We start from the raw sequence: 24101 nt of genomic DNA, 5'->3' as shown, positions 1-24101 counted from the left end.
TTTATCACTGGAAATTTTGCCTTTTGTGCCATTTTAAGGATTTGACCATCTCTTACCCCCAAATAACAAGTTCCCTAATAGCAGGAATATGTCTTCTCTGGTTCTTCTTGCTAAAGATAGAATACCCAGAACAAAGGAGTCTGTTTAATTCTGGCTCCACACGTCAAGAGTAGCTCTGATAAGTGGAAGCCCAGCGAGAGTGGCAGGATCTTCTGAAAAAAAGAACGTCTCTCCACCTAAGTGAGGCAGATGGAAGGGAGTGGAGTTGAAAGAGGACTAACATTTACTAGATACTCATGGATGCTAGGAGACTGACATGGGTTAATCCTTATGAAATATTTGCATAGAAATACTAGTATCCCCATTTTATGGATGGGCAACCATGGCCTGGCAGGTTGGATAATGTGCCTGGGATGACCTGGAAAGTGGTGGGCCCATCGGCCATCCACCCAGGCTTGCTGACCACAGAGATGGTGAAAACTTACACAAGAAAACAGACCACTCAAAAACAATTTTAAAAAAACAAAAAAAGTCTAGAATAACTATCCAGGTAGCCAAGAATCTGGTCACCAAGGTCCTCAGGGTGGGGTTCCACTCCAAGTGCCCAGTCTCAACACTCATCTGATCACTGGACAAACCCACATTGAGCACTGACTGTGTGCCAGGCACAGAGAGGGGCTGAGGGGCAGTGACGGATGAGATCCACTTCCTGTCCTGGGGTATTGGCAGTCTGATGGGGGCGGCAGACTTGGAAACAAAACAGGCAGTCCCCAGATAGGTATAAGCACACCCAGAGTGCTGCAGGCTAACCCTGACTGGGACTCCCAGGGAGGGCTTTGGAGAGGAGATGGTGTCTGAACTGAGTCACGCAGGCCTGGCGGCTGAGCAAAGGCAGAGGGTGGGGCTGAGGTAGTAGGAAGAGTGGCCATCCAGACAGCTGCGCCAGGGGCAGAGGCCTGGGGCCCAGGGAGAGGCCGGAGGAAAGGGCAAGATTCCCCACAGCTGCAGTGGGGGACAGCAGGGACAAGGGCAGGCCAAGGAAGGTGCCGTGGACACCATGTGATGCCCCACTGACCTCAACGGAGGCAGTGCATGTCCCAGAGCTTGGGACACAGCTGCCATGGTGAGCACTGCCATCTCTTGCTCACAGGAGGTGAGGCCTCAGGAGCTGTGCTCTGTCTGACCTGGGGGCAGCACTGCCATGGCTACCTTCAGGACTGAGCATGAGGAAGAAGTAGAGTGAAGGTAGGATCGATGACACGAAGACCTGTGTGGCCTGGGGCAAAGGGGACATGAATGCCGGGGAGCAGGTATGTGGCACATTGGGTATGAGTGAACAGAAGACCTCCCACAGGCTTCCCGGACGTCCTGAGAAAGGGGCTCACTGGTAGGTACAGAGAGCTTTCCATGGCAATGCGACACACGTGACATTTAACATAAGGGACTGTTGGGGATGGCACAGGAAGAAGTCATTTCCTGGCAAAAGGCTGCTGAGACTGGCATTTCCGGTCCATGCAGGAAGGTGATTCACCTCAGAAAGAGTCAGCTGACTGATGCTGAGGCTCAGGACTCCCCACTGGGAGCTCAGGGTCCAAATAGGGGTCTTGCTTAGCGCGTGACACTCACCGAGTGTTCCCCGCTCTGTGTGGACACAGCCAGGCATCATGAGGTGACCTTCAGGGCTTCCTGCTCTCCGCCCACACATACCTATGCAGGATCTGGAGTGCCTGTTTTATAGAGGACACCTGGGATCTCCACTTCCCTGCCACCTCTGCCCTGCCCACTATTGTCAACAAGATGTGTCTGTTTCCCTGGCCAGTGCTCCCTCTGGGACCCAGGACTTGGCCCTCCCACTGGTAACTCCTCCCAGCGTGCCCTCCCCCCAAGACCTCTCAAGAAGGTTGTGAATCCTGCATCCCCCAAAACGGACTCTGCCCAGTGGCTGTGCGGGGGGAGGGGGGATATATTTTTCCAATGCCTCCTCTATTGACCTTTAATTACATTGTTTGCCCAGCTTCCCAAACCATTAACTTCCACCTCACAGCCACCATACGTCAATTAACAGAGGGCCTGCTCTGAGCTCAAGCTCCTGAACACAATTAGGCGTGACAGTCCACAAATAAGAAAGAACTGGAGAATTAATTAAGTTCTAAGCAAATTAATTACCAGTCCCCAATCGATTCTGATGCCAGCACACATGCTCCTGGGCTCACCGTCTTTCCTAACATCTCCATGTATAAATAGAAAATGAGATCTCCCACACGATTGCTGTTCGAGACCAAGGCACAACACAGCCCCGAAACCACCTCTCCCCAAGGGGAGAGCAATGGCTGCAGTAAGCATCCTGGAGCGTACTCAGCACACGTACTCAGCACATGTGTGTGCGTATGCACGCACGTGCACAGACACACACAAACCTTGCTGAAAAACTAGTGCAGACATGGAGACAAAGTGCACCAGGCAGGAGACAAAGTGCTCCAGGCAGGACATAGAGTAGCCCTGGCCACCTCTGGACCACACCCCTCAGTTTCTCAGCTCCAGAGGGCAAGTGGTTATCCCAGTGGACTTGAAATAGCCCTGGGCTGGGCCTGGGAGGCTTGGGCTTTGGCCCGCTCAGTATCATTTAAAGCAAGTCTGAATTTGTTTGTTCTTTTGTAAAATGGGGATGGCACGCTCTGCCTTCAGACCCTCCCTGTGCAGAATGAGGAGAATGGAGGGAGAAAGGAGGTCTGCTAGTGGGCACAAGAGGTGCCATGTAGCCCCCAGGGATACTGGGCTCTGCAAACAGGGGGAGGCTAGCATTGACTGTCAAGGAAGTTCCAGTGAGAAGAGGCTGAAGGGGGCTCTGGCCAGAGGCCTCATGTCCAGATGAAGAGACAGCAGGCAGCATGGGTTGGGAGACTGAAGCTCGGGGCGGACGTGGTGTCCTGCGCTTGTGTGTCTCAGGCCTCTCTCGGGCAGCAGGCGGTCCCACCCTCCAGGCTTCAGGCTGGAGCCTGGAGGAGTTGGGCAGAGCCCTGGAAAGCTGCTGATTCCTGGAAACCTCATTGTTCCCCAGAACTCAAGTTCTCAGCCAGCCCAGGAAGGTGGGAGTGGGGACAGGGCCTCTGTCCACAGGGCACAAAGGCTTCCTCAGGACACCCCCCCAACACCCTGAGGACCCCCTTACACGCCACACACATCCTATCAAATGTGGCCTGATACGATCACTTCCACTTGCTCCAACCCACTTCCCAAGTGCACTCACAGCGTAGTGAATCCTGTCTCCTCATCATGCCAGCAGCCTGAAGGGGCAAAGGACCCCCTCTACCAAGCAAAGCACACCCTGAGTGGGCTTCTCAGTAGCCTTTAATGGGGCACAGCCAGGTCTGGCCTCACCTGCCTCGAAAAGCAGGAGTGAACACCAGGCAGGACCTAGGACCTGCCGATGTCCAGTGGGGCTTAGAGATGCTTGGTCTTGACCAGGGGTACCTGGGGATAACATGGAGTGAGGCCAAGTGCAGGGATTGGGCGATGCCCTGAAAGGACCAGGGGGCTTTGAGTCCCTGGTAGGTGAGGGTCATACCTATTTATCTCACAACTGTATCAGCATTGACTAAGGGAGTTACCAAGGCTTATTTGCAGATGGGACTGGGGTGGACACTGGGGACCAGAGTCTCCATGTGGGAAGGAGAGACTGATGCTGGAGTGGAAGGCAGTCTGGCAAGCACACAGCCAGGATTCAGGGCCAGGACTGAGGAAGAAGCCAAAAAGGGCCTGCTTCCCTTAGGATCCTGGTGGGCTAAGACCGTCAGGGCTGCAAACCATACTGTGTGTGACCTGTGTAACTAGAGATATGCAGATCTCAAGATCCCCAACAGTGGCTGGACCTGTGGAAGGAGAAGACGGGAGGGGCACAGGCTGGAACCCGAAGAGGGATAGGTCAGAAAGTCTCAGGCCGAAAGCACGGACTCTCCTCCAGAACGAGTCCCAGAGAGGTTAAGACCACTCCAAGGTCACACAGCAAGATGACTGGCAGAGTAGGGCTGGAATGGGCCCCTGGCAAAGTTGTTATCTGAAGCTTGGCTAAGGCCAGATTACATCTGAGTCCCAGATCCAGTCCAGTGCAGCTAAGTGCCCCCTTCTCAGGCTGCTGATGACCCTTCGGGCCAAAAGGCCGGGAACACCAGTTGGGCAGCTGTGTTTGCTCAATTAGGCCCCTTAACAAAGTCAGATCTAAAGGGTTATTCCATTAATGGGCCACGACAGAAATAGCTGAGACTTCATTAAAAGTGTGGAGTTGCTATAGCAATTATCTGGGTTGGTTGAGCCAGGTGGCTGGTTCTGGGAGTTCATTAGCCTCTGGGCCATCCAGGGGGTGGGGCTGCCCAGTAATGATTTCCCACCTTCTGGGGGGGGGGCCTTCAGGTGCTTCAAAGCACTTTCCTATCAATGGAATCTGGTTTGTGGCCTCATTTGCTCCTCCCAGAGCTCTGGCTGCAGGAAAGAAGGTACCGGTACTTGCATTTTATAGATGGAGAAGCTAAAGATGGAGAAGCTGAGACCTGGAGGGGAGGAGAGGGGTTAGGACCATGAGCTTGGGTAGCTCTGGCTCTTCAGGCTAAGCACCAGGGAGGTCATGGGTCCTCATGCCTTGTGCTGGGCCTGTCCTCTGGTGTTAGAGTTCAAGCACTGGCTTATCCTTCTCTTCTGACAACTAACTACACACTGCCTTGTGCTGCTCTCAATGTTGTTTATTTCTTTTTAATTTTTAAGAAACTCTCCACTCTTTTGTCCCTGTCCCCACACAAGGTATATAAGTCTTCTTAGGAGCCAGGCCAGACTCTGTGGCATCCCCAGGGCTCAGGCCTGGGGACGCTATGGAGAGCTCCTCAACTCCAAATCCAGCAAAGACTCCGCTGAAAGCAGGAGAACTCCCTCTGCTTGCACTTGTGCACCTACAGTCGCTGGCAGAGGAGCGAAGGCCCCCAAAGCCTGCAGGGCCACAAAACCCAAAGGCTTGATTGAAACCCAGACTGGCAGAAACTCATTTGTGCCAGGAGCCACTCTCGCAGTCTGGCAAGGCCTCTAAAGCCCTCTCAGAATAATGCTTCTAAAGGCACAGGACAAAATACGCAGGATTACAAAGGGATGACACCGAAATAAGATATCGAGATATTTTAAAAATTATGATACAGTAATAGGTGTGTTTTTAACTCATGAGTTAAAAAACAAGATCTATCAGTTGCCATATTAAATATGAAATCCTGTTGCACGTAAAAGATATTTTACGATTTCTGTAACAACCGTAATGTGACATGAAAATATCTGATTTCTGTTGGTAACAGTCACAGGTACTGCTTCTTACAGTCGTTTGCTGCCTGCATTCGCAAGGGAAGGAAATGTTAAACTGCAGTTAGAGGTTAGTGTAGATCTTTTCCCCAGCCAAGTCCATGGGATCTACTGCCTTCTGTCTAAGGATGCCATGGGGGTTGGGACCCCTGGTTGAGAATCTCAGACCCAAAGCTGGCCAGTGGGGCCCCATGATCCCGTCTTCTGGCTATGTGTTTTGCTCCAGTACCTGCAGAGCACCAGGAGGGAGGTGAAGGGCCACCCAGCTCCCTGGGAGCCCCACAATCCCCCACATCCACGCACATCGCATGCATGTCTGTGTACTGGGCAGGTCTTACCTACAGCAGGGAACGGCACAAATCTCTGGACGAGAAGGCGGGTGGCTGGGGTGAACTTGTTGGCTTTCTGAACCAGGACATTAAGGCCCACCTTGGAAAGACAAAAGTCAAACACGGAAAGAGTACGTAGTGCTGCAGTGGTTTGTGGGAGGAAGGGGGAAGGGCTGAAGGAACAGCAGAGGGTGAGGGGTGTCGTCTTTCCCAACAATGGTACCCATACCCCTGACCCTCAGCATCACCTGAGGACGTAGAGCTCCAGGGTGGCTAGAGGACCAGTGCCCAGTCATCCAGGGTAATCAGCACGGGAGAAAAAGTGGGAGAGGTAAAGCATTGGATACACACACACACACACACACACATACACACATACACAAACACACGCATACCTCCTCTCCTCCCCCCTCCCCCGCCATACCACACAGTCTACAGAGGGAAAAAGGGGCAGATGGAATGGTGCTGTAGTTGTTGTTAGGAAGGTACATACTCTGCAAATAAATGAAATGTAGCCACCCCTCATTCCCACCCTGGCCTCTAAGCACCACCTTTCTGAGGCCCCATAGTGGGTCCATGCCTGGGCCTGGCCAGACCATGAGGGTGCAGGGCAGGAGATCCCCACACCTGTCCCCAGGCTGCAAGGCTAAGTAGACTAGCTCAGAGCAGGACAGAGGGTGTGGCGCACTCCTGGCCTCACTGCCCCTGCCTTCACTCCTCTCACCTGCCCGGCATCCAGGCACCCCACCCCAGTCCGTGCCCGGGGCCTTCCTCACTCCAGTCCGTCCCACATGCTGTCCATCTTTCTAAAGCTTAGGTGCGCTCACATCCACCACCAGCTCTCCCCACAACCTGCGTGAGAAAGTGCACTCTCCTGCCCATAGCAACCTTGGCCGGCATCCCCTCACGTCCCCACACCCCCCACACCCAGTTCTACTCCTCCAGTCCCATTTGCTGCTCATCATGCTCCATGAACCTTCCAACTGTGGGGCTTTTCCAGTGCTGGTCCCCATGCCAGGGATGCCTCCTCCACTCAAACCACACCTGTTCTTTCAGGACCACCTGAGCCCCACCTCCAGCGTCACTTACTAGCAGGAGGACCCTAGGCAGGTAAGTCAGTTAGCCTTTCTCTACCTCTGTTTCCTCGTCTGTAAAAAGGGAGAATTATATCTACAACACCCCAGGACTGTTTTAAGAATGTATGTACCGGCCAGGCTCGGTGGCTCAGCCTGTAATCCCAGTACTTTGGGAGGCCGAGGTGAGTGGATTACCTAAGCCCTCAGGTTCAAGACCAACCTGGGCAGCTCAGCGAGACCTCATCTCTACAATAAAAATTAAAAATTAGCCAGGCGTGGTAGCATGTGCCTGTAGTTCCGGCTACTTGGAAGGCTGAGGCAGAAGGATAGCTGGAGCCCAGCAGGTCGATGCTGGGGTGGCCATGAGAGTGCCATTGCACTCCAGCCTGGGCAACAGAGTGAGACTCCAACTCAAAAATAAAAAAAAAGAATGTATGCACCATAAGAATACTATAAGAAAGGGATTGGAAGTAGCAAGAAACTGCCGGGGGGGCGAGTAGCACATAACATCAATAAGTGTACTTGATCTCAAACCAGGCAAAGTGGGGACCAAAGGGAGGCCCACACTTTACCTGTACAATGACCACTTGTATACCTCAGCCTGAGTTATACCCCATAACTTTAAAATTAAAAAAGAATGTATGCAGTGTTAGGATCAGGTACAGTGGCTCACGTCTGTAATCCCAGCACAGTGTTGGGCATGAGCTTGGCACACAAGAATCCTCAGTAAATGGAGCTATAGGTTAACAATGTCACTGCACTGAGAGGAGGTACTGCGCCTTTTCCTCTTTGTATGCCCACCACTGAGGGCTGCACTTGTTGGCACATGGCATGTGCTCAATAAGGATAAATGCGGGAACCAACAAACAAATAACGCATGGAGAGATCAGCAAAGGTTGGAAGGGGGGCTTCTTAGAGAGGAAGGCAGTCTTAGGCAAGGCAGAGGGAAAGCACGTTCTGGGTATGAAGAGAGAAGGACAAGACACACACGGCCAGGAGTTGGGTATGGCAAGCCCTCTGCTCCCCAGACTAAGGCCAGAGCCAGCCCTGCCCTGTCCACCCTTCCTGGGATGAGGGTGTGGCTGGAGCTGTAGCCAGACTCCTGGCCTCATAGGGCCAGGGGCAGCCTACTGTCAGTCAGCTCTGGGACACCTGGTGGCCCAGTAGGCCACCCTATGTCCTCAGGCCTGGCTCTGGCCTCAATCTTCTGAGTGGTTGTGGAAGACACAGAGCCTTGGGAAAGCCTCCAGGGCTGCCAGGTACCTGCCACCACTGAGGCAGGGCACAGCATGGCAGGAACAGCCCAGCCCAGGCTGTGACAGCGAGACTCAGGAAGACAAGAAAGTGCCAGTCTGTCAGTCCCAGGGCAGGCCAGCACCCCACAGAGCTATAGTGCTGCTCGGCAAACCTAGTCCGGGGTCTTGGGTGCTCGGGCTCCATCTGAAGTCTCAGGCTGCTACCCAGAGTCCAAACCTCGCTTGAGGGAAGACTGGGAGGCAGGCAGGGGCATGGCAGCTTGGACACATTTCAGTGGTGCCGAGGGGGCTGTCCACCCACACTGGGCCACTGTCCTGCCACCCAGATTGGAATTCACCAAGTTCCCCAGCTCACTAGGCCTCCCCAGCTCTCAGCAGTAAGTGACTCAGAAATGGCCTCCCCCTCACCCCCGAAAAAGTGCAGAGAGGCAGAGTGTGGGAGGCTGGAGGACAAGCAGATGGGCATTAGCAATGAAGAAGAGGAAGAGGAGGGGGCTCGGGAGAAGTCGGTAAGCACCTCCTATCTCAGGCCCCTCAGCACATGCTCACGTGGAATCACTTAGTGAAATCACCATGACAGGGCTTTTGGATAAGGCTATGTTGGCCCCTTTTACAGACAAGAGATGGGTTCAGAGAGGTGAAGTAACTCTGCCCAAGGATAGACAGCTATTATGAGGCTGGTAAAGCTAGGATTTGGACCTAGGGGCTAATCATTCCAAAGTTTTGCTCTTAATCACCACAGTATTGACTTTTCAGGGTCTTCCATCTCAAGGAATCATGCTTCAAAGCCTGCGCGCCATTTCACAGCATGTCTGTTTGCACAGCAAGAGCCTCCCTGACAAAGGCCGGCTTGGAGCTGGGATCCAGATGAGTGGGAAATGGAAGGGAGCTCCTGCAGGGAAGACAAGGCTCTTGAATCCCCACCCCCACCCCATTCCTGATAGCTGGAAGCCAGAAGGCCTAGGTTCGCAACCCCACACACAAATTTGGGAAGATGCAGCACTTCGCTGGAGGAAGGGAGGGTAGGAGCCATTGGAGAAAGTGAGCAGAGGAGCTGGGACCCTTCCCTGTGGCAGCCTTTTGCGGGTGGGCAGGGCTGGAGTGCAGCTGAGGGCAAGGAGGGGTAGTGGCCACGGGTGCCTCCCACAACCTACTCCCTCCCGGTCAACCATTCTTCCCGCTGGCTAGAACCAGCATAGTCCAGAGTGAGTGATACACTTATCTCTCCCACCCCAGGTGGGAGCTCACGGGAGGAAGAAAGAAGAGAGAAAACAAGGTCTTAGTCCTAGGTTTCTTCTGGGCCTCCCCTTCCCTGAAGCCCACCAGGGTCTACCCAGTTTGGATGGGGTGACATTTAGTGAGGCACACACATGTTCTTGAGAATGTGGCCAACACACCTGAGCCCAGGGAAGCGGCCAGAGACCAGCAAAGTGGGGAGAAGACCTGGGTATGTGTGTAGCTGTGAGCTTACAATGAGTCAGTGAGGCCATCCTGTTCACTGGGCTCCAAGGTTGGGCCCAGTGGTAGGGAGGGCGTGGACACAGAGGAGGCAAGTGGCCACTTACCCTTACCCCGCCCCTGGTCCTGGCCCAGGACTTATTGCCCCAGCACCTCGGACAGCCACAGCCTGGGAAGGAACCCAGGGTGGGCTGCAGGCCAGGGGTTGGGAGCCCGTCTGTTCTGGTTCCTTAGGGGCCCTTTGGCCTGGAACATTTGGTGGCGCCCGTTAAAATTAAAAAGCCAAGTGGCTGGTGGCTCTGAATGCCAGCTCGTTTTCCCTGGCATGGTGGGTCCTGTTTAAGAGAACCAGCTGGCATTAATGGCACACAGCTCATCACGAACAGCAGCTAGCGATCAGAAAAACCAGAGTTAATAATCGGGTCTGGGAAAGATAATGAGATATGGAACAATCGCTGCTGAGAGTCCCCCAGGGTCTGTTTCAACAGCCTCCAAATAAGCCACAAAATAGAAATTAACCAAACAGGAGTTCCATTTTGGCGAGGGGAAAACAAACAGGGTGTGGATTTTGCAACAGAATTTCTCCCATGGCCAGCCAAGGGGGATTCTGGGAGAGCCACGAGCCTAGGCCCCTGGGACCTCAACACCAGCCTGAAAGAGGCAGTGGATCTTCTTGATCACTTCTCTCCGAGGGCTGGCTACCGGACCCATGCATTTGCCATGGGCAGCCCAGAGGAGGGCAGAGGAAAAGAAGGGAAGGCCGGCTTCCTGACAGTCCCCAGGTGATGGGAAAGGGCTGGCCAGCACCGAGAGTTGTGGGGGAGGGGCATGGAGCACCTTCAGTGTTATGAGCTATGCTGCTCAGCTGTATCCTTAAGTATGAAGGGCTCTCCAGGCCAACAGTAGCCTAATCTGTGAAAGGCCAGGGAGGAGACACAGGATGGGGCCTGAGCAATCAATTCCTGCATCCCTGTCTCCCCTGGTCTGTGCCCCCCACTGCAGCTTGCCTAATCCTGGCAGATACCTCTATGAGGGCATGCTTTAGGCACTCCACCTTCATATACCAGACGCAAAGGTTGTCACGCTCTCCCTCACCCACCTCTGTCCTCCTCGCCCATTGCCCGCTCAGCTCCTCATGCCAGAGGCCTCGGAGTCTTCCTGGACAAAGGCCCCTCCTGGCCCACGTCTAACCATGACTCCCTGTTCTATCTCCTGAATGTCTGAACGTGGCTCTCCTCTCTCTCTGCTCCCGGCATTCAGCACACATCACTACTCCCAGGATGCCTGGGCCCCCTGCTTCCACTCTTGCCCCCTCCAGTCTACTCTCTACAGCAACAAGGTATGAAGGGAGGGGGGCTTGGCAGAGGTTGAGCTCAAAATACCAAGCTGTCTGCAGGGCACTCAGACAGCAGTCTGCACTGGGCTCTGTAAACTACTGGACCTGCCACGTAGGGGTCCAAATGACCCTGAACAATGGAGAAAGGGGCATGCCTGAAAGAAGGGACAGCATGATCAAAAACTAGATCCACTCTTGGGGGATGGGTAATAATGTACCCAAGGGTCAAGGGTTTTCATGGATGCTGGGGGACAAGGGTCACGGAATCTCTGAAGTACCAAAAATAACCACCAGAGGGTATGCTTTCTTGAACACCCTTGGCAACCAAGTGGACCCATGACCCTCTAGGGAGGTCAATTGTCCTCCAACCTTGCCAGCCTGTTGCTTGGCAATGGGGTCAGGAACAAAGCGGCCAAGTGGCTGAGACAGAGTTATGCATGGGCTAAAACACCAGTTGCCCAGCTGCCGACCAGTGGCTTGTTTGCTGGCAGCAGTGACCAACCCTGACCCCTGAACCATGCCCCACAGGGACCAGTAGGCTGCTTGCTGGGAAACCAGTTACACCAGGCCCCTTCCATGTAGAAGGGGACAATAACTTGTCCTCCCCAGAGTAGATGCAGAGCTGCTTTTTGTGTCTAACTCGCCACTGCCAGCATCGCCATCTGCAGCTTCCAAACACTTCAGATTCTGCTGCAGGGTCCGTGCAGCGGGCCCTCCAACCCTGAAGCCACTCACCGGCAGCAGCAAGATGGTAGTCTAGTCCAGGGTTCACTGTCGTCCCCCTGGCTCCATCAGACCCTGGGAAAAACAGAAGGGCCTGGGCGCACCCTCTATCCAGAGCCAGTCAGGCCTTGTCTTGCAGGAGGGGGAGCATACTCTGGACCAGGGACAAATACATGCCGTTGCCTCAACTTTGGCCAGAAAACACACGTCCAGGAACCAAGCATGAAGGTGAGCAGAGGGTCGATCTCTGTTACACCTAAAGAACTTCTCAAAAAATTTCTTCTAGTCCTCAGTGTTCTCAGGGTACCTGGGGAGGGACTTGTCTTCCAGAGGGCCTGGTAATAGTTCCTTCACCCTGGAAGCCAAGAACACTACCTGGCTTTTCCTGCCTCCTTATGCTGGGGGTGGGGGGAAGGGGCGCAGGAAGAAAAGAAGCTTTTGTGTTAGCAGAAGAGTGTGTGATTAAGCCTGTCATTTACTTCACCTCTGTGCCTCAGTTTCCTCATCTGTAAAATAGGTGTGAACACCTAAATGGTGCCTGGCGCATCATAGGCACTCCCTAAACGCTCACCATAATTACTATTATTATGTTATTTGCCAGTCTATTAACAGGATACAGAGTTGCCAGTAAGTAGTAGGCACTGGAAGGTATAGGGGTTCAGCCCAAGGATCCCCTGGGACTCTTGTACTCCAGTGTCTGGTAGTGAAGGTTCACGGACAGCCACTGCATCCTACACAGAAAGGACGACCCCCACCCTGAGTCCAGACCTTTGGAGATGGAGGTCAGCATTGCCCCAACAGGGAAAGGTCTCGACCTAGCTGAAGGTGATAGGTTCAAGGGTCTGCCATGAAGTGCCTCCTGTCATCCAGCTCCACCCACCAACTCCTGACTTGTCGGCAGGACTTCAGCCCTGAGTCTTCCTCTCCAGCCCCAAGTCCATCCTCATCCAGGATCCTGTGTCCATGATGGTGGCCCATGTGCTGGGCCTTCCAGTCCCCCACCTTCTCCTCCAGCCTACTTCTGCCTGCACCTCCCACAACTTCGGGTCCCTGGGCCCAGGGAGGTTCCAGGGGTGGCCTCCTTCCTCCAGAGCAATTGCTTCATGACCGGCCCTGCTGCTCCTCCACTCACCGCCACCGCGTCCCCAGCACTCTCCACCTGGAGCCACCTTCACTTTCTCCGTTTCTGGAATCTGTCATGCTCCCCTCTTCCATGTGCCTCTGTGTGTGCTGGGTCTGCCTGCTCTCTGAAACACCCACCCTGCCTTCCCCTGGCTCTCTCCAGTCTGCCCTACGAGTCACTACTGTGTGAATTAGAGGACCCTCTCCAGGTCCCAGTCGTCTTTGCTATTCTGGCTACCCCACAGTGTGTTCTCACCTCCCCTCTCAGCACCTTGAAGGACACACCTGTCCCAGCAGCCCCCAGTACCTGCAAAGTGCCTGGCACCTCACAGACCCCTGAAGGAGTCAATGAGTCTAGCCTTTTCTCTTCTCCTCGTGTAGCCAGGGCTCAGTGGGGGCTGCCCATGGACGTGCACAACACAAACTCGCAAACTAAAAAACAGTGAGGATTGAGAGAGGCTTCCTTTGTTAAAAGACAGCAAACTGTTAGATTTCAAAAATAACTTAAGACGGAATTTCTTTTTTATTCTCAAGCAAGCAGCCAGACATTGCCAAATCTATTTAGAAGGTTCACCAAGAGGCTGCTAATCCCAGCCTGGTGGTCCTGTAACCAGCATGAGACTTCATCTGGGGGTACGCGACCTAGGGACCCCTGACTCTAGGGGCTACTGGTCAAGGTCAGGGCTCTTCTGAGATGGGGAGAGGGCTCTCTGGGGTCCACAGAGGAGGCTAGCCTCCACTCCTGCTCGCCTCAGTCCCTGGGACCTGCCCTGAGCCTATCAGTGCCCCATCCATGCCGCCTGCTTGTAGGGACTCGTTTTAATTAATGCCAGAGCTGGGCCAACCACTGGGGCCGTGACACTTGTTTGCAGGTCATCTCCTCCTAACAGGCTCACCCTGGGAGGGGATTTGTCTCTAATTGAAGCAGAGATCAGTTAATGAGGCTGCGGGACCTGGGGTTCCAGAGAACAAGGGAAAGGAAAATAAAATAAAGCCCCTTTCTTCAGAGGTTTTGTGATTTACACACACAAAAGAAAAGCAAGCAAGCTGCAAATTTTCCAAGTCAGAAACTCCGCTCCATCTGCCAGCGTTAGACCCTCACTGCGTGCAGACGTCAGGCGGAGGGACGCTGCCACAGCTAAGACTCATGGATGGGAGAGGAGAGGGGCCCCTGGGGCCAGCAATCAATCAGCAACCTAATTAAGAAGTATTTATGGAGCTGTGCTCTGTGCTCCCCTCTGTGGGGGGAGAAGCCACGAGCCCTGTCCCTGGTTAACTTGCAATCCAGCTGGGGACAAAGCTCAGACTCTGGAACACTTAGAGCATGGGGACATGGTGTAACTGAGTGTGAGTGTGAAGGACAGGAATTTCCAGGCCTTGAGGGGAGGAAGAAAGGTGTGGGCGGGAGTGGCCAGGGAAAGCCTCTTCAAGGAGGTGCTGGAGCTGGGTAGGAAGGAGGAAGGAGGGGGTCCCCAGCACAGGCATAGCCCTGTGTGAAGCCCTCGCCTCTGCTGAGTGAGACTCTAGCTCTGGGAGCCTCAGAGGCCCCCAGGTCCTCCAATAACTCTGCTGGGGCTGGCCTTCAGAACTCCCACCCCACACACCTGCACTAGGTTTGTTCTAGCAAGTGTCTGGGATGGAATGGCTGATGGCCCCTTAGGTGGGACCCTGAGGAATGGGAACACAGAGAACCTGAAATTCTCAGGAGAAGATAAACATCTTTTCTCAGATCCCCAGGCCCTCAGAGGAAGGAAGATCCTCTGGGACGACTCCCTTCACTCAGGCCCTTTCCATTCAGGGTCACTCAGTATCCCAACGTGGCCTCCTCCTCCCACCTACCTCCTCCCCTCCTTGCCCCTGAGGCTCAAAGAAGGAAAGGGGGTTTTCAAGCTGCTGAGGGAGGCAGATCGTCAGCTCCTCTTAGGAAGGAGGAAGAGGCGGGAGAGCACTTTCCCCAGTTCAGGAGAGCTCCTGGCTTTAGCCCAGCAAGTCCCCAGAATCAGGGACCCTCAGTTTGTACGACTCCCAAAGACCTCTCCAGCTGGGGGGCAGGATGAGGAGGGTGGGGTTTGCAGGCTCCTGGCGTGCCACCCAAACAGATCTGCGATGTCTGGCTTCTTGCTTTCGTTAAGACAGAAGGATTTAGGGAAGGAAGATCTTGGGCATGAGATGGGACATCCCACTTCACAGCTATTTGGAGATGACTTGGTCTATGTGGGAGTAAAATAAATGAGGCCATTTCAGGACAACCCCAAAACCCTCCTTCAGGAAAAAAGTGAAATAAATTATGTACATGGTACATGGGCCATTCCATAGTTGTGAACAATTATTATGCAGTATTTGCTTAATGACACTAAAAAGACAAGGACAGTGGGTTTTACCAAATTATTGTTACATGTAAATGCTTTCATTATATGTGAATGTTTCTCTTTCTTTTACAGATGGAGTCTCACTATGCTGCCCAGGCTGGACTTGAACTCCTGGGCTTAAGCCTTCCTCCTGTCTCAGCCCCCAAGTAGCTGGGATTACAAGGGTGCACCACCACACCTGCATGAATATTTTGGGGGTTTGTTTTTTTTTGAGTTGGGTCTCACCCATGTTGTCCAGCCTGGAGTGCAGTGGTTATCCACAGGTGCAATCATGGCTCACTATAGCTTCAAACTCCTGGACTCAAGGGATCCTCCCACCTCAGTCTCCTGAGCAGCTAGGACTATGTGAATTTTTTTTTTTTTTTTTTTTGAGTTGGAGTTTCACTCTTGTCACCCAGGCTGGAGTGCAGTGGCATGCTCACAGCCACCACAGATTCGACCTGCTGGGCTTAGGCAATCCTACTGCCTCAGCCTTTCAAGTAGCTGGAACTACAGACGCATGCCACCATGCCCAGTTTTTTTTTTGTGATTTATTGTAGGTCTCACACCAAGTTGCCCAGGCTGGTCTCAAACCCCTGGGCTCAGGGCAATCCTCTCGCCTCGGCCTCCCAACGTGCTGGGATGACAGGTTGAGCCACTGTGCCCAGCCTGTGAATGTTTTTTGATTTGCCTTTTCTAATTATTTTTTCTTACCAATTACAATGAGTTATTGTTTAATGAATGGAACGACAGTGTTGTGAAGGGATCCTTTGCCCTCTGGAGGTGACGATAGGAGGCCACCCAGGGGAGATCTGAGAGTACCAGACGTAGGCACAGGGCTGGGATCCAGGGTGGAACAAGCGTGGGGAAGGTCCTGGCAGCCCGGCATTCGTCTGCCTCTGGGCCAGGGCCCCGCTGCCTTCTGCCTTCATTTGGGAAACAGGGACCTACTGTCCATCCTACACTCATAGTCAGTCTATCAACCTCCCCTATGGAGCTCTCGTCTCAAAGTCCTGTGGAGCCTCAAGGTGAGTGTTGAGAAGGTGACAGGTCTTCAGGAGGGACTGGACATGCGGCCATATGACTGTGGTCACAGAGAGGGAACAACAGCGTCCCAGGAGCTCAGCAAAGAGCGCAGGGGAGCCAGCATAGCCAACGTTGCAGGACCATTCCCGTGCCCCTCCCCTCAACTGTGTTACTGAGCATGAAGACCCCCCCCAGAAGAGTGCTAACTAGCCCCAGGCCCCTTCAGGACAGACATCCTGACCTGGTGCCCATGGGCACTGCTTCACCCCGTCTGCTCTCTAAAACATGGAGCACCAGTTTGGGCATCAAACTGGGCCTTCATGTCTATGGAGGGTAGCTGCCCAATATGTCTCCATAAAAGTCTCTTCTCTGCTAGAAAGCCTGCCCTGACAGCCCACCCACAGAAACCTGTCTCCCACACCCCTGCCTGGCCCTGGCCCTTGGACAAGGGTCTCCCTGCAATGCTGAGTGGGGTGGTCGCAGATCAGCTGGACCGAGAGGAAGGGAGTACTCACAGCAATGGAGACAGCGCTGATGACAGCTCCCAAATAGCCTTGGATGAACTTGGATGCAGGTGAAGGCTAGAAGACAGAGGCAGAATTTCAGGCCTGCTAGTGCCCAAAGCTCCCATACTCCCCCTTGCGAACGGTCCCATCCAGCAAGAAGCGTCCTGCCCACCAGCCTGAAAGGACAGATGAGCAGGAAGGGGTCCCTCAGGAAGCCAGATAGATCCGGGCCACCCTCAACTCAGTTCCGGATGCGGAAACACAAGGCACTAATATCCAGGGAGACGCCGAAGGGCCCACGCCACTTCTGCGCTGTACGAGAAAGGCCACTGGCAGACAGCGCTGGTTGGAGGTGGAGGACAGCAAGGGCCAACATGGTCCTTCAGGGTTTGGCCTTCCAGTTTAGGAAGGTTCCACGCTGCAAGGAGGCTGTGTGGCACCTGCAGCGCTTTCTAGGTGGAAATGCCAGTGTCCACTCTGGCTCCACTCTGACTGGCTCTCACGGGCCTTGTCCACCCATGCCGCGACTGGGTCTCCATGTCCATAGAGGGTAGTTGCCCAATATTTCTATTGGAAAATATCTCCCAAGTAGCAACATAAGAAGAAGCTAAGAAACTTGTCCTTCACTACAATTGCAGGTTTTGACATGTTTGGTTGAAAATAAATGGGACCATCCAAGCAGATGTACAATGTTAAGCTCTGAGACAGACCTGGGCTGCAGGTTTAGACGGGAGCATCCTCAGCGCATCAGGCCCTCAAGATTCCAGGCAGGTCAGCTCTGAACCCCTCTCCTCTCCCCCAAGGTTAGTAAATGCCAAAGCCCTTTCCTACCCCAAATGACAGCCCTCCAAAGGGGACCTAAACACCTCCTCCCCTCCCTTTGCCTTTGGACAGAAGTGGGAGAACTCCAAGAAGAGGGAGAGATGGCCTGGCCAGCAAAGCCCAGCCTGACAGAAGGGCGATGGGGCCTCCCCCATGAGCTTGTCCCAGGAGTGCAGGGGACTCTGGGGAGGACCCTCACCCCTCAGGAGCAATCCTTCAACTTTGTGGACAGCAGCCAGGGTCAGGGGAAACTGAGGCAGCTTCCAGCAAGCTTGGAGGAAGCTTTAGGGGAATTTGTCCCCCGAGAGGCTGACACTGTCCTGATCCAAGATCCAGGTGTAAGAGCTTCTGAGGCCCTTGCACTATCCCTAGCACACCCCCATTTAAAGACCTTCTTCACTTCTTGTAAACAGCCCCTCCCCAGAGGGACCCCAGCCCAGAGAATCCTGCCACCCGCAGCCAAGAAAAGTCTGAGTCTGCCACCCTACCTGAAGGGTTGGCAGTTTAAGTAAGGTACCTGGAGGAGGGCAATGCTTAACCTAGAGGCAGCCATCAATGGCGACATGGCACTCTGTAGGGAGGATGACTGGGTCACCCCATTCTGTACCCCATCATGGGCAGAGGGCAGTGACGCTCACCTTGGTAGCATTGCGGTTTGCATAGTTGACACAGGCATTGTGGCTCTGGTTCAGCCACTGAAAAGCAACGGGAAAGAAGTTCAGGGAAGGAATGGACACCTCCCTGGGAGCCAGGCCTGAGCCCCGGGAGGCCACACACACCCCCAGAAAGACACGGCATGTGGTCTCCAGCTCACGGAAGATTCTGTCCATGGGTAGCATGACCAACCACCTGGTTTGCTCGGGACTGTGCTGGTGTTGACACCAAGCATCTCAAATCTCAGAAAACCTCTCAGTTCCCGGCAAACCGCGATATGGTCCTGCCCACCTCAGCAGTCCCCCGGATCCAGACAGTCACCGCTCCTGGAATTATGACATTCACTGCCCCAACAGGGCCCACTGCCTTTGTCATCCTCATTCTAATTACTTGCTGGACAGAAGGCGGCCAGCAAGGCCCCTGGAACAATTGACAGCCCTGCACTTAAAAAAAATTTCCCAGCCCAGTGTCCTGCACCACCACCTCCAGCGCCAGACACAGAGGCCATCAGGAATTTAGTCGCAGGAAGACTCTCTGACATTTTCTCCCAGAAGACAGGCTTTTCTTCCTGCCCCTCTCTCTCTGCACAGACACCCAGGGTCTGTGATGCACTTCACTACCTCGGAGTTAGGAGTGGATTTACCTTCCCCTGCAGATTTGGATGAGGCTGATGTCAAAATGAGGCTGCAGGCCTCTGTGTCACTGACCATGCCAAGGGGGAGAGTGGGCAGCCACCAACAAGCCATTGTGTTCCAGGCGAGGAACTTCTGTCCAAAGGTTAGAGTGACACACTGGGCTGCTGGGGACCTGCTCAGTAGAGCCCAAGTCCTGTTTTTTCTCCAGTGGATTCCGGGCTGGGGGAGGAGTGGGGGACATGGCCTGGATGGGGCAGGGGACACTAGGGCAGGGAGTTCTTAGCCAGCACTTGTGTGGGTCCTTCCTTCAGGAGTCCTGTTTACTTGAAGACTGTTACCTGCCAGAAGACAGTGGATGCCAGCGTCTGGTTGGGCAGAAGAAGACCGACTACCTAGGAGCAAGAGAAAGGAGTCACTGGAAAAGGCAAGAGAGACATCCTATACTTTCACAAAGAAAATGACACTGCCATAAACAAGTGAGCTGGGTCTGCACGGACTGATGAGGTACGACATGTACACACACACTGAGGCCCACAGGGAGAGGGTGTGCGATGGAAAGGAGTCAAGCCGCAGAGTTATATGACAGCATAATCCCAGTTATGTCTAGAAAAAAATCTTATATAACCACATCCACAAACGCGTGTATACGCACATTGCCCCAAGCATGAAAAGTCTGTGGCTGTCTCTGCAGGTCAGGCTACAGGCTACTTCCTCACATTCTTCTTAGGTATTTCTGTTTTCTTTTTAACAACAGACATGCATTATTTCCACAATGGGGGGAGATAATAAAAAACAAAAGGAATATCTTCACTTCCACTCAGGTAACCTGACTCCTTCTAGCCTACATCCCATGGGATTTTTGTGAGGATTAAATAAAAATCATGTCAAAGGCTTTCCGTGCTTGGTAAATACAAGGGAAAATTTGTGTCTGTTATCTGTGGATTTCCATGAAGTAAAGACCTACACCATATTTTGGCTACTGAATGAAATATAGATGTCCGATAAACATCGGTTGAATGAGTAGAGGCATAAAGGAAGGAACAAACACACATGTGGCTAAGTGTGGTTACATAGGTGTGGATCCATTATCCCCAAAGCCCAGATATCACCTAAGACCTAGACTCACTGACTTTTTCTTTGGTCAAGATTAATGGCCAAACCTTGGACTTCCGGGATCCACGTGCGCCTCTCAAGTTTACCTTTTGAGTATTTGTGTGCAAAATAACATCTACCAAGTACTGCTGCATATGGGGAAAATGTGCACAACCATCCACATATTGACTTATTTATTATTCCTGTAGATAAAATGGCTCTTTGGCAAGAATTTCTGTAAGGAACAAGTATAAACATTCAATAATATGCAGTAAATCAAATTCTAGACATCCTCAGCAGCATTAGTAAATCATGTTTTAAACATTAAAATGTTTTAAAACAGTGAACACGCACACACATCTATATTTATTGGCCCATATCAGTTTGAATAAAATTATATAAGTAAAGCTATTCCATGGCTCCAATGAGGAATTATGAGTTTTCTCTCCCAGAATGAGATCCCAGTTTGACTTTCCTTTGCAGCGACAGCTTGGGGAACTGGTGTGAAAATCAGGAGACCCTGGGTCTTAGCCTCAGCTCTGTCCCCATGTGACCACTGGTAGAAGGGGATCCTCTTTGGGGCTCTAGCTTTCTTACCTATAAAGTGAAGGGGGTGACCCAGGAGGTGCTATCACAGTTTAACATCCTATTCTCAGGTTCTAGGTAGTAGGTGTGAAGTCAACAGAGATAGCCCCATAGTCTGTAATGAGATCCCACATGCTGAGGAGTATCCCAGGGGACTCAGGACCTCCTCCTAGCGGGGGTCCCCAACAGAAGACGGACCTTAGAGAGGAAGTTGAGTCTATAGAGGGGTAGGGTGGGGCAGGGGATGGGCACACACATGTGTGTGTACACCTGTGCATGTCTGCTTGCTTCCACAGCCTGAGGAAGTTAGACATGTTCACTGTTGGGAGCTTAGCATATTATCCCCCCTAATCTGTAGTTTCCTGAATGTGGTGCCTCATGGACAACACTATCTTCTGTCCTGAAACCCCACTTGCCCCTGAACCATGCTCGGGCCACCAGAACATCATAAGATACAGCTCTATGGGACTCATCACATTTACCAGATAGCTGCTGTTCAGGACACTGTGCATTACATCACAGGGTCCTCTTTATAAGTCTTCTTGGCGGACATATTTTCTGGTCTCGGGAAGAGAAACTGTGTTTTTGAGTGACTGGTCTGCATGTGTCTTGCAGACTGGGCCATTTGACTGTGTCTCTTTGTGCTGATGGTCAAGAAGCTCAGGCCAACTCCCCACGCATACGACTGCCAAGTGTACAGACCCACATTGCACATATTCTGTGTCCAACCTCACTCCTGGCTTCATTTTATCTCATCCTCCCTTCCTTAACTTTCCTTTTGTCTTATTTTCATCTTCACTTATCTTTTGTGGCATGCATTTTAAAAAGTGACGTTGTCTTTTCCAAAACAAACTAGAACCCTACCCAGGTTATCACACACACACACACACACACACACACACACACACACACACACACACACACACACGTTGCCAATGGTTCTGTGACCAGTGAACTTTTTTGCTTTGTTGGACAAGCCCACCTCCTGTCCCAACCTCCTGCCCTCACGCCAGCCTGATGTCCAGGTCAGCCCCTCTGTTATAACAAGCCTCCTCAAGCTTTCTTAAAGAGATGAATTGATTGATTTGTCATATATCACTTACCATAATCTTCATCATAACTGTAGGGATCAGACAAAACGGAGATTACGTCCTATGTTTTTGCAAATGGGGAAACTAAGGCATAGAGAAATTCAGTGATCTGTCCATGCCTTTATAGCAAGCTAGAGAAGAGTTAGGTCTCCTGATTCCTGGCTTGGGGGCCCTGGCTCTTTTAGGGTACTCCTTTTCCAGCTCAACCCCCGGTACAAAGGAAGAGTGGATTCGGTCAACACTCCACGCCTACTTATAGAGCATTTTCTATGTACCAAGTTCCATGCTGTTCCCAATGGGGAATACTGGAGGAGGAGAATATATATATATGGTCCTTAACCACAGTAAACACAAAGGCCAAAACAAGAAAATGTATGATAACGTCCTTTATAACACTGAGGCACGAAAATGACTAGATGGTTTAATGAGGTGCTTGGTGTATTCAAAGCTGGTAAATTCCAACACCCAAACAGGAGCTAAGGAAGGGAGAGGTCAGTGTGCCCTGGCTCTCTGCTGAAGGAGAAGGTAGGATGGAGCTGAGGAGGGTGTGTGTACACGGAGCAGGGAGAGGGGACAGAAGAGACTGGCCTGACTGAAGAGGTTTGGGTAACCAGAAGGGAGTCTGGAGAGAGTGGGATTAGCAGACAGGAAACAGCAAACTGCCTTGGCCAAACGGAGCCCTAGGGAGCCATTAGAGCCTGAGGCAAGGGAGCAGGGACCCTGCCCTCTAGGTCCTATTGTCAGGCGGGGACCAGAAGCAAGAGAATGCCAGCCCCATTCCCTATTAGGCAAAATGCAGCACCATCTGCACAATCCCAGGAGCAAGAGCAGATATTTTATAACTTCCTTTTTTCTTTTTAAGTCTAAATTAAAAATAAATGTTCCCTTCAGCTCTCAGATGTATATCTCTGGTGCAACCTGCCCACATTCCCTCCCGCTGCCCTTTCCAGAACATGGCAGGGGAAAGGAAGAAAGAGATGGATAGAGAGAGGGAGCCAGTCCACCCAGCTTCCATGCCAGTGGATTGCACCTCTTCCAAGAGGGAAACGATTCAGGCGTGGCCACGCAGACGGGTGGAGAGAGCCCAGAATGTGGCTGGTACCGAGGAAAGTGGAAGGAGAGGGAAACAGGAGCCAGCAGCTAGGATTTCTAGCCCAGCCTCCACCCTATCTTGCTGCAGGACCTTGGCCAAATCGCACATCCTATCTTTGCTCCCATTTATAGTTCGTAACATGGCTGAAGTCCCCCTGCAGCTCCGGCCCCAGCAGCTGTTGTCTCTGCACAGTCGTCTTCACCTTGCCACTCCCCTCCCCCGCGGGGGTCCAGCCAGAGACCTGGTGATGAACACTCCGGCTCTGGTCATCAAATGCTGGTGCCAATATTTACCAGCTGTGTGATCACAGTCATGTTACTTGAGCTCTTTGTGCCTCTGTGTCTTCATCTGTTAAGCAGGGCACAATCCTGGTACCTCTCAGGATGGAACGAACTGGGCTCCAGGACATGCAGCAAGCGCTCACTTGATGCTGGTAGGTAGTGTCATTCCTCCGCTCCCATCCAGTTCTTTTCCAGCCTTTGCTGGTCTCTTTATCTGATCTCCACAGTCTACAATACGCGACCAAGTAGCATTTCATCTCCATCTCATTTTTGAACACAAATCTTATTCCTCAGAGAACAGACCTCCTGGCTTTTTTTGTTTGGTTGGGTTTTTTTTTTTTTGGTTTTTGGTTTTTTGTTCTGAGTTGGAGTCTCACTCTGTCGCCCAGGCTGGAGTGCAGTGGCACACTCACGGCCACCCCAGCATCGACCTGCTGGGCTCTAGTCATCCTTCCACCTCAGCCTTCCAAGTAGCTGTAACTACAGGCTTGTGCTATCATGCCCAGCTAATTTTTGATTTATTGTAGAGATGAGGACTCGCCAAGTTGCCTGGGCTGGTCTTGACCCACGGGCTCAGGCAATCCACTTGCCGCGGCCTCCCAAAGTGCTGGGGTTACTGGCTGGGCCACTGGGCCTGGTCAGTTGGTTTTTAGAGACAGGGTCTGACTCTGTTGCCCAGACTGGAGTGCAGTGGCACAATCATAGCTCCCTGTAGCCTCAAACTCCCGGCCTCAAGGTATGAGCTACTGTGTTTGGTCAAATAGAGTTCCTCAAGGTAAAATTGAGGCTCTTCTCTCTTCTTCTTGATGTCTTCACAACATTCAGCACAAAGCTGGGCCCATGGTTTAGGCTTGAAGAATGTTGCTAATTCATTAAGAACATTAAATAGGCAGGGCGTGGTGGCTTGCACCTGTAATCCTAGCACTTTAGGAGGGTGAAGTGAGAGGATTGCTTGAGCCCGGGAGTTCCAGACCAGTCTGGACAACAGAGCTAGACCTCGCCTCTACAAAAAAAAAATGTTTAAAAAAATTAGCCAGCCATGGTGGCCTGTGCCTGTAGTCCCAGTTACTTGGGAAGCTGAAGCAGAAGGACTGCCTGAGCCCAGGAGATAGAGACTACAGTGAGCTGTGATCATGCCTTGCACTCCTGGGCAACAGAGTGAGACCCCGACTCAAAACAAACAAACAAAAACAAAAAACCTCAGAGCATTAAATAATTCTTAGCCATAGAAAAGATCTCTGCTGGACTGTGATGATGGCCACCATCATCCATCCCTTTCTGACTCCTTTTATTAAAGTTCTAATTGCATGGGGGTGTTGGCATTCGGCGGGGGGGGG

General features: G+C 52.4%; 1 protein-coding gene across 1 annotated transcript in view; it reads right to left on the bottom strand.

The window, feature by feature from the left end:
* SFXN5 (sideroflexin 5) overlaps positions 1-24101 on the bottom strand; it is a 118352-nt gene that overhangs the window by 36407 nt on the left and 57844 nt on the right. The window contains exons 7-10 of the mRNA XM_008052276.2: positions 18961-19014; positions 17972-18028; positions 16521-16586; positions 5670-5760 (exon numbers count right to left, since the gene is read on the bottom strand). Coding sequence (XP_008050467.1) covers positions 5670-5760; positions 16521-16586; positions 17972-18028; positions 18961-19014 — 268 coding nt within the window. The remainder of the gene's footprint in view (positions 1-5669; positions 5761-16520; positions 16587-17971; positions 18029-18960; positions 19015-24101) is intronic.

This window comes from Carlito syrichta, unplaced genomic scaffold (assembly GCF_000164805.1).
Source record: "Carlito syrichta isolate Samal-C Ts95f unplaced genomic scaffold, Tarsius_syrichta-2.0.1 Scaffold270980, whole genome shotgun sequence".
NCBI lineage: Eukaryota > Metazoa > Chordata > Mammalia > Primates > Tarsiidae > Carlito > Carlito syrichta.
This window is presented reverse-complemented; position numbering and strand designations above follow the sequence as displayed.